Source organism: Sphaerodactylus townsendi, linkage group LG10 (assembly GCF_021028975.2).
Source record: "Sphaerodactylus townsendi isolate TG3544 linkage group LG10, MPM_Stown_v2.3, whole genome shotgun sequence".
NCBI classification, from domain to species: Eukaryota; Metazoa; Chordata; class Lepidosauria; order Squamata; family Sphaerodactylidae; genus Sphaerodactylus; species Sphaerodactylus townsendi.
The window spans coordinates 67,961,422-67,975,578 of NC_059434.1; the positions used below are offsets into that span (position 1 = coordinate 67,961,422).

At 44.3% G+C, this 14,157-nt stretch overlaps 1 protein-coding gene across 1 annotated transcript in view; it reads left to right on the top strand.

The window, feature by feature from the left end:
* The window catches only part of SLC39A8 (solute carrier family 39 member 8), a 35,357-nt gene extending 23,953 nt beyond the window's left edge, over positions 1-11,404 (top strand). The window contains exons 5-7 of the mRNA XM_048508747.1: positions 1,265-1,472; positions 2,747-2,931; positions 8,420-11,404. Coding sequence (XP_048364704.1) covers positions 1,265-1,472; positions 2,747-2,931; positions 8,420-8,569 — 543 coding nt within the window. The 3' untranslated portion in view covers positions 8,570-11,404. The remainder of the gene's footprint in view (positions 1-1,264; positions 1,473-2,746; positions 2,932-8,419) is intronic.
* The last annotated feature ends 2,753 nt before the right edge of the window (positions 11,405-14,157 follow it).

The following is a 14,157-nucleotide window of genomic DNA, read 5'->3' on the forward strand; positions in this document are numbered from 1 at the left end:
TGGAGAACACTGATGCAGAGAGTCTTACGCGACCCCTGTGAAAGGGTCGTTCAACCCTCAAAGGGGTCCCGACCCACAGGTTGAGAACCACTGGCGAAGAAGAGGAAGAGGAGTTTGGATTTATATCCCCCCTTTCTCTCCTGCAGGAGACTCAAAGGGGCTTATAATCTCCTTGCCCTTCCCCCCTCACAACAAACACCCTGTGAGGTGGGTGGGGCTGAGAGAGCTCCGAGAAGCTGTGACTAGGCCAAGGTCACCCAGCTTGCGTGTGTGGGAGCGTACAGGGTAATCTGAATTCCCCAGATAAGTCTCCACAGCTCAGGTGGCAGAGCTGGGAATCGAACCCGGTTCCTCCAGATTAGATACACGAGCTCTTAACCTCCTACGCCACTGCTGCTCCTTAGTTTAGAAGAAAGGACAAGAGAAAATATCTAATAAATAAAACAGAGAGAAAGTGGCTCCTTTTTCCTCACAACGCTCCTCTTAGGAATGCTATGCTGAGGCATAGAAATTGACCCAGGAAACCCTGCAACTAAGTGGGGACTTGAACCTAAGTTTCCTACCTGAAGGTCACCAAAGCTAACAGGCCCAGGAATGCATGAAAAATGAGACTGTGAAAATGGAGACATCACTTGATCACCTAAACCAGCCATGTTGTTTAAACAAGATTTCTGCAACATTTGGAAAGACAAGAGCACGGGAGGCTGTGATTCAGTGGAGGTAGGACCAGGTAGTAGGGGCTGTGAAAGATCTTCATCTAAGACCCTGGAGAGCCATTACCAGTCAGAATAGACAATACTTGATGGACTGATCATCTAATTCAGTATAAGGCTGCTTCATGTGAATGTATTGTTTTGGACAGCATAGTTCTGCTTGGATGCCACTGTACAGCCTGTTTGAATGGTGCCAGTTGTTTTATTGACTTTGTTTTGTTTTTCATTTTAGCTGTAAGCTACCTCGAGCTGTTTAACTTGTAAGATGCCCCAAGCAGGCCTGTGGAGAGGTGGCATCTAAGTGTTCTAAATAAATAAATACAGCGACTGCAAGTAAAAAGAAGAGATGAATTTTCCGGTGTAGTGTTAAATAGGCTGTTTAGATAAATTCTCTGCTTCAGTGGTCCCCTGTGTCTTTCCCTCAGTGGATCAATGGGGAATTGACATATCTCCTTCTGCAACTGGGTGCCTCCTAAATTATACAAGATACATGAATTGGCTCCCTTGCAGCTTTGTGAAATCAGGATGTGTTTTCCTTTTTATTCCTGCAGAAAGAAGAAACCCAAAGTGGTTCGTGTTCCTGTTTCAAGGGATCTTCAATGGTTAAAATTGGAACGATTGCTTGGATGATCACCTTGAGTGACGCCTTGCATAACTTCATTGATGGACTTGCTATTGGCGCTTCCTTCACACTTTCCCTGCTTCAGGGAATCAGCACATCTATAGCCATCTTGTGTGAAGAGTTTCCTCACGAACTGGGTGAGACCTTTTACATTATCTCAGCTCATAGATATGTGCAGTGAGCAGACCTGTGAGCAAGCTGGGTAGATAAAAAATTCAAACCCTTTCAAACTTCTTATTAAATAATTTTGTAATTGGTGCTAAATGCATATGGTTTATGTATGGGTATATCTCCTGACTCGCTTTTCAGTATCAGTATTCTTTACCTGAGGGAGTAGGCCTCCTCAAGATTATCGCCCGTTCCCAAAGGTGTAGCTCTGAGGGAGTGGGGTGGGGGGGCGATGCACGAGGGCGTTCCAGGGGCATTCCGGGCAAGATGGGGGTGTTCTTGGGTGGGATGAGGGCAGAGTACGCACCAGTGCACTTTCCCCCCTTGCCTCTGCCCCTTCCCAACTGGCCCACCTGCCCCTCCTGTGTTCTGGCCTGGCAATGAGTAATATATTTTCAGACAAGACCTCACCAGGAACCCTAACAATTTTTGTAGTATTCCATAGCCAGCATGTTGTAATGGATAGGATCCTGGAAGACCTGGGTTCAAATCCTCATTTCTACCATGGAATCCTGCTGGATGACCTTGGGCTTGTCACAAATTCTCAACATGGCCTGTCTCACAGGGTTGTTGTGGTGAGAGAATTGAAGAGGGGAGAAAGACGTGTTAAGTAACTCGGAGTTCCACTTGGGTGAGGGAAAAGCAGGACACCAATAAATAAATGTGTATGTGTAAAGTGCCGTCAAATTACAGCTGACTTACGACGGCCCCAGCACAGGGCTTTCAAGGCAAGTGAGAGAAAGAGATGGTTTGCCATTACTTTCCTCTGCAGAGTCTTCCTTGGTGGTCTCCCTTCCATTATACACTTGCTTAGCCTGCAAGATGTGATGAGTTCAGGCTGCACCATCCTGCATTCCCTCTCAGATAGATAGATAGATAGATAGATAGATAGATAGATAGATAGATAGATAGATAGATAGATAGATAGATAGATAGATAGATAGATAGATAGATAGATAGATAGATAGATAGATAGATAGATAGATAGATAGATAGATAGATAGATAGATAGATAGATAGTACTACACTTACAGGAGGGAGGGGATGAATTGTTTTTCTTGCAAATTTCACACTAATTACTTTAAATTCTCTTGGATCTTATGTTACTGTTGCATCACATAACAATGAATATTTCTTGCTGGTGCTTTGTCAAATTTTATTGATGGACTTGCCCTTTAAGTCTCAGTCAGCCAGGAGAAATGGGGGCGTTGTAAATGTTCAAAACAAACATTTTATTTTGCAGGGGATTTCGTCATCCTCCTTAACGCAGGGATGAGCACACGACAGGCCTTGTTTTTCAACTTTCTGTCAGCATGCTCCTGTTATATTGGCTTGGCCTTTGGTATAGTAGTGGGAAACAACTTTGCGCCAAATATTATCTTCGCCATTGCTGGAGGCATGTTCCTGTACATTTCCTTGGCAGACATGGTGAGATTCCACTACATCTCTATTTTGCATAGTATCAAGTGGGATTCCATTATACACTGTAAGAAAATACAGTGTGTGTGGTGGTGGTGGTGACGATGTATTCAGTACCTTGTGCATTTTCTTATAATTATGATAGTTTTGGAATGGCACTTAACTTCAGTTTTTCTAATTTGGACAAATTGGCTTCAATCTGGGACACTGTTAGGGTCAGTTCAGATATACTGAGGAGATCAAACACTTTATTAATGTACAGACAAGTGTGTGCTTTAACCTAACAATATACCAGGGGCAGGCAGGGTACAGGGAAGCAATATCCTGCTTTTTCTTCTGTATCAATCCTACAGAGCTATATTACTTAAGCATCTTCCTTCTAGCCCAACTTATTTCTGGTGTGGAAGCTGGATATAGAGAAAAATGCTAAAGGCAATGGAATACCATTGAGTGAGGCTGTGGAAAAGGCAAGAGTGTGGCATTCTCTGTCCTATGATTTTCTCTGGGGTCACCAGACCACCAATGGGAGCTTTAGGGGGCTAGGCTGGGGCAGGCAAATAGGTGAGGTGCCATGCCAATGCCATGATACCATCTCCGGTGCTAACCTGGAAGCAGTGTCATCACATTAGAGCAATGCTCCAGTACGTCACCAAAACTGGAGTTTGGGGAGATCCTGGAGCATCATTCTGATACAATAGTAGTACCACTTCCAGGTCCACACCAAAATTGGCACTGTGGTGTTAACGTGATTCCTGTCTTCCCCATTTTCCTCCCACTGAGCAATGGTGGGTGTCTGAGTCTACTGGGCAGTATGTTTCCCACCAGAGCTGGAGATCTGAAAGCCCTAAAAATACCCACAGACTGTTTGTGTGGTAGTTCACCAGTGGGACTGAGGCCCAGGATGGGCATCTGTTTGGCATGAAGCAAGTCCTAGGCTCAGTCCCTCCCATCTCCTATTAACCCTTCCCAACAAGCCACTAAACTGCATGTTTAAAATGATTTGGTTTAATTCAGCTTCGTTTGTACATGTGTGTAAGGCTGCTCACTGGGAAAAGTGAGGAGGAAAATGTGCTTGTGTATATTTTATATAGATGGATTTGTGGGCAATGGCCCAACAAAAAATCCACAATTAATTTTTTAAAAATGATGGAAACAAAGTTGAGTGGAGAAAACAATTAACATGATGATAAGACCACAGGTGGGATCCAGCAGGTTCTCACAGGTTCCCGAGAGTAGGTTACTAATTATTTGTGTGTGCCGAGAGGGGGTTACTAATTGGTGATTTTGCCACGTAATGTTTGCCTTAGTTACGCCCCTCCTCCTCTCCTCAGCAGTAGCACACAGAACTTGAAGCAGTCTAGCAGGAGGTGCACTGGCGTGCGTGGCAGCCTGCGCCTGCGTGCATTCATTTCCCGCCCAAGGACCAGCGCAGTGGTTGCGTCCTTGCCACAGCTCTGCCCAGCAATGCCCGACCCCTGGAATGCCCGACCACACCCCCGTCGTGCCCCGCCCAGCCCCATTGGCGCCACGCCACCGTTTGAATCCCACCACCATGGGAACCTGTTACTAAAATTTTTGGATCCCACCACTGGATAAGACCCAGCTGCCCTTTACATCAGAGAGGTACTCACCTCAAAATAACAAGTCATGGTATATTTGAGGTGTGCTAGTGATTCCCCTTTCCCGTTGTTTCTGATGGTGCAGGAAAGTTAAGGTGGAGATGAAAACTAATAAAAATTTTCATTAAAAAAGCAACCTTGTTCTTTCTATCTTGGCTTGAGGTTTCACTCCTATTTTACTTTACTTCAGAAAAGGTGATTCTTAGCCTTCTCTGTCTTCAGTTTTCTAGACTGGATGGATCCATTATGGCTTTGAACAAAATGTAAATCATGTGTGTGAATGCTCTATGCAGAACCCTGCTTTTGCACTTTACTGCTGAATTCCACCCTGTTCTTCTCTGTCTAGAAACAGGTAGGATTTATTGGAACTCTTATTTCTATACCTCTTTCTTTCTCCTTTCACTTGTTGCCTGATGTACTGGTCTACTGTGTACAGCGAGGTTGCAGATGGATTTGTCATATTTTTGATGGCTCTTCCATGTAAACGCTATCCTGAAAGAGTTTGTAAGTCACTTTTGGCTCTCCATTAGTGAAAAAGGCAGGATGCTTCACCCATACCTTCTGAAGTAACATAATCTAGAACCTTCTCAGCTTATATCCTCATCTCACATAGCAGATGACTGAGACATAATGGCAAGCCACATCACATACATTTTACTTCTGCTACGGAAAACTTATAGGCAGAGGTGGGATCCAACCAGTTCTCACCACTTCTCTAGAAGTGGTTACTAATTTTTTCTGAGTGCCGTGAAGGGGTTACTAAAGCAACCTCCCTGCCCAATAGGGACTGGAGGTGCGTGTGTGCGGCGGCACCACTGTTTGAATCCCACCACCATCAAAAACTGTTATTAAAATTTTTGGATCCCACCACTGCTTATAGGTACTCTTAAATACCAGCAGGACCCAAAATATCTTGGAGAGACCAATTTACAGTGAGAAAAGAGGGTGAGGGGAAATAAGTAAATAGCTCCCCCCATCCCCAAAATACTGGCCTTTTCCTTTAAATCACAGCTTCGTGGCAACATGGTTGTTCAGAAAAAATGTTTTAGTACAAATTGTCAATTCCTCCTTAAGGCACATTATAAATATTTAGTTAGCAAACTGAAGTCTTCATCTTCAGGATCAGCAGTGGAGTAGTGGTTAAGAGCAAGTGTACTCTAATCTGGAGGAACCGGGTTTGATTCCCCACTCTGCCATCTGAGCTGTGGAGGCTTAGCTGGGCAATTCAGATTAGCCTGTACAATCCAACACATGCCAGCTGGGTGACCTTGGGCTAGTCACAGTTCTTCTGAGCTCTCTCAGCCCCACCTACCTCATAGGGTGTTTGTTGTGAGGGGGGGAAGGGTAAGGAGTTTGTAAGCCCCTTTGAGTCTCTTATAGGAGAGAAGGGGGGGGGGATAGAAATCCAACTGTTCTTCTTCTTTAAATGACCATCATAGAATATAGTAGCAAACAAGGCTTTGTTTTCTGTGTCTTGATCTGAACCATTGTGTTCTTCATTCAGGTGGAGGCAGGGTGAGAGGGTTTGGATCTCAAAAGGAAAAATGAGCATGCTTCAAGTGATGCCTGCCTCATCCTCAAGAACCAAAAAGATTCTAAAGGGGGAGGATCTCTCCTGGGAAAGCTCCTCACTCAGACAGCAGAGCACAATTTTTATTAGTTTAGGCTGATCGCCATGCATTAGTCATATTTGCAGCATTTAGAAGCCACCTGCGTGCACCAACACAGGTTCCACTTTGAGTTCCATCTCCCAGGAGCCTGGCCCCATTAGTAGGTTCATCCTACTTAAGCCCTGCCTAGGGCTTGGCTCTGCCTGGGTGCAGTGAGTGTACTTCTTGGTAAGCTCAATGCGTCTGGTCTTCTTTTGAACTCCAACTCTCAGCCTGTCTGCCTGACTTCCTCCCCATGCCTTGACTCTGGACTGTCTGACCATGCCCACCTTGACTCGGGACTGCCTGACCACAACTTAGCTAACACCTGCCAGCAGCACAGTGCAGTTAACAGCTAAACCATTTGGTATGAGCCTAGGTGTGATCCTGGATGCCTTCCTTTCTATAGAGGCCAAGGTCACAAATGGTTGCCAGGCAATGTTTTCCTTAAACAATTCAAGAGAATCCTGTAAAGAGCTTGTTAATATCCTACAGCAAGTTGACCATCTTTCAGGGTACAAGGTAAATGCTAAAAAAAAAATCAGTACTATCAGGCTTAAATATTAGGGAGGACGAAAAGGAAGACACCTCTAAGATTATAGGATCTGTGTCAAAGATAAAAAATATTAAACATTTAGGGCGAACGTTTCAGAAAATTTGGACACCCAAATTTGGCATTTTAGTAGGTACTTTTTTCAAGTGTGGTGGTGTTCATTGTTTAGGGATACCAGTCATTTGTAAATATTTGTTGCCCTTTGTTTACAGGAATAGTAAAATATATTAAAAATAAAAAATACATTAAAAAGACATTTTTTTCTTCACAATATAAAGATAGATATTTCATTGTACAGATAAAATTACTGAATTCTCTGCCATTCTCAGCTTTGAGGAAGATATGTCAGGCATATAGGAAAGCATCTCTGCAGCAATGGTTGACAGAAATTCTCGCCTTATGAGTTTCATTACTTCACTAGCAGAAAGCTTCATGGTTTATTCATTTATTTTATTTATATCCTGTTTTGCTGTTAAGGAAGAACATCCAAGGCAGCTAACAGATATAAAACACCCACCTATAATACAAACATCAAATAATTAACATATCTCAAGTTCTTCTAAACTTCACGGGGACAGGGCTAAACGAGTAGCAAATTCTCCTCAGGATCCCTAAGGACCTTAGTGGCATTGGAAAGACATTTTCATGGAGCCTGTTTTTTTACTACTTAAGTTTAGAAGAAAACTCTGGTCTGTATTTGTCAGTATTTATAGAAGCTGGGGCATCTTTAGTGTCTCTGAATTAATTTTCAAGGAGATGGCATGCTGCGACAATTAGCCTCTAGTAAATGGAAAGCATTCACCTGTCAAAGTAAGAGTGGCTCCTGTAAGTTTTCGGGTTTTTTATGTATGTCTTGACAGAGCTGGATGCACTCTAATCTGGAGAACTGGGTTTGATTCCCAGCTCTGCCACTTGAGCTGTGGAGGCTTATCTGGGAAATTCAGATTAGCCTGTGCACTCCAACACATACCAGCTGGGTGATTTTGGGCTAGTCACAGCTTTTCGGAGCTCTCTCAGCCTCACCCACCTCACAGGGTATTTGTTGTGAGGGGGGAAGGGAAAGGAGATTGTAAGCCCCTTTGAGTCTGCTGCAGGAGAGAAATGGGGGATATAAATCCAAACTCCTCCTCCTCCTCCTTCTTCCTCCTACTATATAAAACAAATAAATGTATAACATTAATTATACCCCACCCCCTACAATTTCCAATATTAGTTCATGTTGTTTAGTGCTAGCAGTTGCTCTTCTTAAGCCAGCAGTGGGATGTGGCAACTTTCTCTGCCAAACTTGTCTTGGCCCAGAGAAAAAGGTTTATGAATTGCTGCTTCTGCATTAGTCAGGCTTGGAAGTTCTTCTGCACAATTCAAATGCATGGGAGCTGAACAAGAGCACAGTGCTGATCACGCAAGAGAATTTTTAATCTGAGAGAAGAGGTTTGAAACTGAGTTAAGCAGAAAGCATTATTTCTGTTCATCCTTTGGTGAATTACTTGGGCTTAGCATTCGAACTGGCCCCAAGTTATTTCTTTTTTACTAGCTTAAGAACCATACCAAAATTTAATTTGTAAAAATTGTGTTTTAAAAAATGCGTGCAGGAAAAACCTCCTATGGAAATGGAAGAAGAGCTCTTTGACCACCAGATGGCACCACTATTCTAAGAATGTTTTCTCTTTTTCTAGTTCCCAGAGATGAACGACATGGCAAGAGAAAAAGTAACAGGGAGGAAAACGGATCTAGCTTTTTTCCTGATCCAAAATGCAGGCTTGCTCACGGGGTTTGCTGCTATATTGCTGATCACCCTGTATGCAGGAGACATTGAACTGGAATAACGTACTCCTGGAAAACACCTAGAATATTTTAAAAATGGAAAAAACTTTTGGAAATCCATAAAGGGACTTGGAATACTTTAAAGGGTTGGGTTCGACCCCTGATTTTTCTCAGCACTGGAAACGAAGCTTCATCAACTCCATTTGTAACAATCCAGTTACTTCTTAAATGTGGGAAAGGTGCAAAGACATGCAGAGCTGTCCCTTGCCTGCAAATGCTACATCCCTCGTTGTAATGGAGACATCACTTTCCTTTGCATTCCGGCACATGCGGGACTTCTGCGTGGGAAAAACTACCTATGATGCCTATACTGCAGTAAACAGAGAAGACTGCATGTAACTCGAGAGATATGGAGCAGTAAAGTGCATACATGATCTGGGATCCAGACCAAAATAAGTTCAAATTGGTTGACAACGGCATTTTTATAGGAAAAAATGCTTCCATTTTAGCCTTGTTTTCACTGTGATGCCTGTAGGTTTCAAAATAGAGTCAGAGGTTTCTTGCAAGGATTTCAACTGTTATATAACCTTTGATTAATTTTACTACACACGACCTGTGATCTTTCTCTTTTAGCATGTACAAGGGCTTATTATGAGATTGATATTTTCAATAACAGAAAAACTTTATGACAAGAAACTGACAATTTAATTTATATATAATGCTTCAAAGACCCTTTTTTAAAAAAAGAGGAAAAAACCATTGTTAACATTGCTGTTAAGTTTCCATACTAGTGGACTGTGTACTGCACAGTCCATACTAGTGGACTGTGCAAAAATAAGACATTGATGGTTCACAATCTCCAGGCTTTCCACAAAAAGTTGTGTAGAAGAGAAGCAATGTCTGATGGATTGTATGCCCCCTCTAGTGGTTCCTTGATAGAGTTGCCTGGCAGAGCCTGGCAACCAGTAATAGTTGATTATGCACAACATGCTTGCTGCATGGTGGGGACAAATGTACAGATGTATTTCTTCAAGCCTCACTTTCACTTTTCATTCTCTCCATGGCAAGTGAGACCACTTCTAGCATGATTTTAATTTTGCTTTGCTGCCAGAGTGGGATAGATTTGCCAGTGAGTACAGGTTTGCCCTGGATATCTTCCTTCTGCCTATAGCCAGCCTTCCAACTCTCTCCCACTGCCATCCACATCTTCTTCCTCACCCCCCTTCCATGTTTCTGGCTCCTTCAAGTGAAAGAAAAGAAACTCACTCACCCTTTGTATTGCTAAATCAATATCTCAACATACTAATAAGAGAGTGCTTGGAAATAACAAGCTTCTCTGTCTTGCGGAGGCAGCAGCATCAGCAGGGAGGGGGCAGGAGGAGAGAAAGAATATTGGCTCAAAGGCATAGTCCCCTTGTTTAGCAGCATGAGGTTCAGGAAATTGTTTTGCTCTTTCATTTGGGGATTATTTTTGGAACAGTAATATCAATAAAAGAGCAGTTTAAAGACTAAGCCAGCAATCTTGCTACCTAGTCTAATGACATCTGTGCCTTTAAGAATAAGTGCCTTTAAGATTTGTAACTTTTAAGAGTAAATTGATGGACAGAGTTAAGAGAATCAGTACTGGACAGTTTTCTGCAGAAAAATTGCATGCCCAGGAGGGAATGCCTCATTGCATGTGAACAGAAAAATGTGATGAGAGCCCGCTGCAAGCCCACTGTGAAAAGAAGAGTCCCGAGGTAGGCATTCTATGCATAATAAACCAGTGTGCTGTCTGTGCGGGGCAATGGGGGCCCACGGCATGGTGCTGCATGATTTCCAGTAAGAAAACTGGAAATGCCAAAGGTTAACTATAGAAATCACCAGAAACTCTATGGTTTCATCATAGAGTTGCTGGCAATTCCTAGAGCTACCTCTTCACTTCCAATATGAACATGATGCTGCTGTTAATTTTTTTTATCCTACTGCCAGTCAGATCAGTAGCAGGCAATGGGGTCTGGGGACTAGGAATTCCTCACCCCCTGCAGGGGGCTTGGCAGGCTATTCCTTGCCATGGTGAGACCTCAGATCTCTGCCTCCTGCCCTTTCATTTCAGCGGGGAGAATAGCACTATACATCCACAGCTGTGTACTTGAATGAGGCTCTATGGAAATCCAAAGAGAAATTAGAGTGGACATAGAGATCTGAGTCAAGGGCATGGATTGAGACTGCCAAAGCAACATTCCGATTTTAACTTTTTAAACCTATGAACTGTTTTACGATTGATTCATTTATGTGGTCCAAATAGACTAGTGCTGCCTTATCTGGCTCTAAGGTCTCAAGAATGGATGTTGGCTATCTTTGCTTTGACTGAAGATGGGGGCTACCGGTGTTGGGGCTTTAAGCTTGTAAAGCACATGTTTTGCTGCTAGGCCTTGGCCTGTGACTACAGTGTGCACATTTTTTAAGGTAACTTCTTGCAAAAAGAGTATATTCTTAAAGTATTCGTGCCTACAAATTCAATATCTACATTTTGATGAGTAGGTATTCTTACTATAATTCAGCACATGGCAATCTGACATTACTTGCACTCCAAAGCCTATGCAAATGGATTTATGCAAATATATATATACATATATAAATTCAACTGCCTGATATTTCAGGTGGAAATAGGAAGAAAATGCAGGACATATTTCTGTTTTATTACTACTGCTATATGGAGGAATTGTGCAATATTTATTACAAAATTATGTGTATGTTTCCACAGAACCAGGAAATTTAACTGCTGCACTACTCTTAAGTGTATGTGGTGCTCACACTTGTCTTTTTACTTTTGGATGGAAACTGGACTTTTTCCTCATGAGTTGTTGAACTGTTTCCTGTGATGTAATAAAATTGGTATATTAAACATTTTAAAACTTTGTGATTTTATGATAGAGTTTTTGGGAAATGCTACAGACCCTATGTCACTTCTGGTTTTTACCAGAAGAGACAGAAACTTATCAGCTCACATTCGTCCCTCCCCCACATTTCCAACAACTGGTACCTGAGGTGCTGCAGGCAACAAGTAGAAATGCCACTATGGTAGGAGGCCTAGCATACATAGCTTTTTGTCCCTGCAGGTCCCATAATCTTCAGCACAGCCTTTTTGGGTTGTCGAATGCATTCTCTCTTCTCTCTTTCACCGCTAGAAGGCCAGTCAGACCAAAGCCACAGTGGCTTACTGTTTTTAATCACCCTTCTGTTTTAAACTTTTCAGTTAAGCAGCAGTGGTGTAGGAGGTTAAGAGCAGGTGCACTCTGATCTGGAGGAACCGGGTTTGATTCCCAGCTCTGCCACTTGAGTTGTGGAGGCTTATCTGGGGAATTCAAATTAGCCTGTGCATTCCCACACACGCCAGCTGGGTGACCTTGGCCTAGTCACAACTTTTCGGAGCTCTCTCAGCCCCACCCACCTCACAGGGAGTTTGTTTGTTGTGAGGAGGGAAGGGCAAGGAGATTGTAAGCCCCTTTGAGTCTCCTATAGGAGAGAAATGGGGGATATAAAATCAAACTCCTCTTCCTCCTCCTCTTCTTCTTCTTAAAAATGAACAAAGAATAAATACCTATTTATTCTTCATACATTTATACATGAAAAAAATTACTTTAATTTTATTTCATTTATTTTGTTTTCATTTATACACGGCCTTTCTCCCCAGTGGTTCTCAATTCCTCCATTTAATTGAGAGAGTGGTGTTGGAGCAGCTTCAGGGTTTCCTGGATGACGCATCGGCCTTCGATCCCTTCCAGTCCGGCTTCCGTGCTGGGCATGGGACGGAGACTGCTCTTGTCGCCATCACGGATACGCTCCGTATGCAACTTGACCGAGGCGGATCGGCGCTGCTGGTTCTGTTAGATCTTACCGCAGCGTTTGATATGGTCGATCACGACCTTTTGACCCACCGCCTGGCCGCTTCCGGGGTACGGGGCACAGTCCTTCAGTGGATTGCCTCGTTTCTCCGGGACCGGAGTCAGCGAGTGTGGAGCGGAGATGAAGCCTCCCGTAAGTGCCCGCTTCAGTGCGGAGTACCTCAGGGAGCGCTGCTATCTCCGCTATTATTTAACATCTACATGCGACCACTCGCTCAGTTGGTACGGAGCTTTGGGCTGATCTGCCATCAATATGCTGATGACACTCAGCTCATTCTGTTGATGGAGGGGGGGAGCGGTTGCCGCCCCTGCGGCTCTACAGCATTGTTTGGAGGCGGTAGCTGGTTGGTTGCAGCAGAGCAGGCTGCAACTGAATCCATCGAAGACGGAGATCCTCTGGCTAGACCGCAGGGGTGAGGTTAGGGATTTCCAGCCGCCGGTGTGGGAGGGGGTTTCATTGGCGCCGACCCCCTCCGTTCGCAGTCTGGGTGTCCACCTGGATTCGTCTCTTTCAATGGAGACCCAGGTGGCCCATACAACCCGGACTGCTTTCTTCCATCTTCGCCAGGCCCGGCGGCTGGCTCCCTTCCTCTCCCAGGCAGATCTGGCCACTGTGATCCATGCAACGGTCACCTCCAGGCTGGACTATTGTAACTCGCTGTACGCCGGCCTTCCCTTGCGTTTGATTCGGAAGTTAAAACTGGTCCAACATGCGGCAGCACGCCTGCTCACAGGCGGCGCCTTCAGAGAACACATCCAACCTGTGTTGCGGCAGCTGCATTGGCTCCCAGTTGAATTCCGAATCATCTTCAAGGTGTGGGTTTTGACCTTTAAGGCTCTGCGCGGCCTGGGACCCTCGTACCTTCGGGACCGCATCACCCCATATGTTCCAACTCGGCCTCTGCGTTCTGCAGAGGCCAACCTACTGGTGGTCCCCGGCCCCTCTACGGCACTGGCCCCGGCCTGGTGGAACACCCTTCCTCCATCTGTCCGGGCCCTGCGGGACTTGGGTGAGTTCCGCAGGGCCTGTAAGACTGTGTTGTTTCACCGGGCCTTTGGAGTGTCTAGCTGCTGATTGGTCATTGCTCTGCGCCTGGGGCGGTTCCATCAGGGTCCCCTCATATTGAGGGCCTCACCGCCCCCCCCCCCATGGGGGTAGGTTTTAAATTGGGGTCGGACACCTCTTGTTGTGCTTTTAATTTTATTCTGGTAGCATGTTACTATGTATTGTGGGTTCGCTGTTTTTATGAATTTTAAGTTATTCTATGATGGAGCCTGTGTATTTATATTTTTGTGATTGCTCCTATTGATGTTTGGATATCGTTGTCCACCGCCCGGAGCCCTCCGGGGATCGGGCGGTATATAAATTTAAGAAATAAATAAATAAATAAATAAATAAATAAATAAATAAATGACAACACTATTTTAGATAAAGAGAGAGTAGCTGGTTCAATGTCACCCAGCAAACCACCTTGGCAGAATTAGGGTTGGAACCTGAGTCTCCAGGTGTCTCCAACCTGTTTGAGCCTATGGGCACTTTTGAAATTCGGACCCGGTGGTAGGGCCAGCCACAAAATGGCTGCTACAGGAGACGGACCCAGCCACAGAGTAGCTGCTATAACTTACCTTCAGTGACACACTGAGAATTATTGCGCTATGGTGCCAGCTGCTGCCACAGCAGCATTTTCAAAATATTTGCACAACCAGTCAGAAAGCCTGCTGACACAAGGCCCCACTCAGCCCCACCCACTTTCCAAAAGTAC